Here is a 1740-nt window from a genome sequence, read left to right as displayed (position 1 = left end):
GTTACCTTAGCATGTCAGAAATTTCTGTCCCACAATAACGTTAAGCACCCCTTTATCCCATAACTCAGCACAACACATTCTTCTCTCCAATAACCAAAAAAATGAGCCTAATTAAAACAACTAATAGCTCCAAAAATATTAAAAGTAATACATACAAAAACAATTATACCTATCCAGTATAGGATAGATAAGCTACATATATTTATAGAAAAATTTATAACCAAAGCTTTTGATATTGATTGGTAAAATAAGTAAAGATAATGTAAAAAGAGATGAGTTCAGAGAGAGAGAGTGTGCAGTAAAAAAGAAACTTTTATGAATTTGAGGAATGTAACCAGAGCATTTTAAACAATGTACTCTTAATCTTTGGAAGCTTCACCTTCTTAACAATGCTTACAAGTAAGCCACATGATATATATATACACTAACAATTAGCCAGCTAACTTTTATAATCACAATTAGTTCTAGCTACTCAATTAACACAATTACAGCTATAATTAACTAATTATATTTTACTATTAGACTTCAGTTCATATAACACTTTCTCTCAAGCTAGAATTCTCATTAATCACCATTCTAAGCTTGCTATAACACTGCTGAAACTAAGATGGCACCAAAGTTTTTGTCAGGATGTCAACTACTTGATTTATTGTAGAAATAAGTAACAATTTTGTCACTTGTTCTTGCTATTTGTCCCTCACAACATGGCAATTCATTTCTATATGTTTTGTTATCTCATAGAAGACCAGATTGGTCGCAATATGCAGAACTGATTGGTTGTCACACTTCAATTTGATCTTCAAGTCTTTTAACACATAGGTAATCCATTGTGCTTCCCGAGTAGCCACAGCAAGGACTCTGTACTCTGCTTCACACAATGAACTGGCCACTGCACTTTGTTTCTTGCTCTTCCATGATACAATTGACCTTCCAATAAAGAAGCAATATCCAGAAATCGATCTTCTTGAATCTGGACACGTTCCCCAATCACTATCTAAAAATCCAGTAGGTTCTAAATCTGAATTTGTTGAAAACAACAACCCCATAGCTGGTGCCCCTTTCGAAGTGCGCGTTAGTGGGACAATCTAGATACTGAGCTTGATTGCAGTAAAGTTCCTATGTCCTTTGTCAATTTTACAGTGTAGTCCATGGGAGTTGATACTTCTTTGGCATTCAACAGTATTTTCGTTGGCAAACCAATATCCCCCTCTTGCTTCGAGCTACTTCCAATCCAAGAAAAAAAAACTCAATTTACTAATATCCTTGATTTGGAATAGGTGATGCAGGCGCTGCTTGATGGCACTAATCTCCTTCGAATCATCCCTTACCACAATCATATCATCGACATAAACTAGAATCATTGTGAACTCAACTCCTCTTTGCTTAGTGAACAAACTGTAGTCATTTCATGATTGTGGGTACCCAGCCTCAAGAAGGGTTGAAGTCAGTTTGGTGTTCCACTGCCTACTAACTTGTTTCAAGCTATAGAGTGATCTGTCAATTTTGCACTAGTCAGAGAAGACAAACGTGGGCAGCAACCCATCTACTTTATCAGCAAAGCTTTACAAGGGGCCGAACTGAACTACCAAAAGATAGAAAGGTTCGCCTACACACTTATACTCACTTCTCGACGACTCCGCCCGTACTTTCAAGCACACACTATCCATGTCCGGACCAACCAGCCCATAAAAGGCATCCTACAGAAGACAGACTTAGCTGAAAGAATCCTACAATGGACAG

The 1740-nt window shown here is 37.0% G+C and overlaps 1 protein-coding gene across 1 annotated transcript; it reads right to left on the bottom strand.

The window, feature by feature from the left end:
- Positions 1-686: 686 nt before the first annotated feature.
- Positions 687-1046, bottom strand: LOC140178678 (uncharacterized mitochondrial protein AtMg00810-like). Its single transcript, XM_072215896.1, has one exon. It carries the CDS (start codon positions 1044-1046, stop codon positions 687-689), a length of 360 nt encoding a protein of 119 aa, XP_072071997.1.
- Positions 1047-1740: the final 694 nt, after the last annotated feature.

Source organism: Arachis hypogaea, chromosome 14, assembly GCF_003086295.3.
Source record: "Arachis hypogaea cultivar Tifrunner chromosome 14, arahy.Tifrunner.gnm2.J5K5, whole genome shotgun sequence".
In the NCBI taxonomy this organism is placed as follows: Eukaryota; Viridiplantae; Streptophyta; class Magnoliopsida; order Fabales; family Fabaceae; genus Arachis; species Arachis hypogaea.
This window is presented reverse-complemented; position numbering and strand designations above follow the sequence as displayed.

Excerpts from the sequence above, each read along its gene's own strand:
- LOC140178678 (XM_072215896.1), bottom strand. The coding sequence starts at position 1,046 with ATGGGGTTGTTGTTTTCAACAAATTCAGATTTAGAACCTACTGGATTT.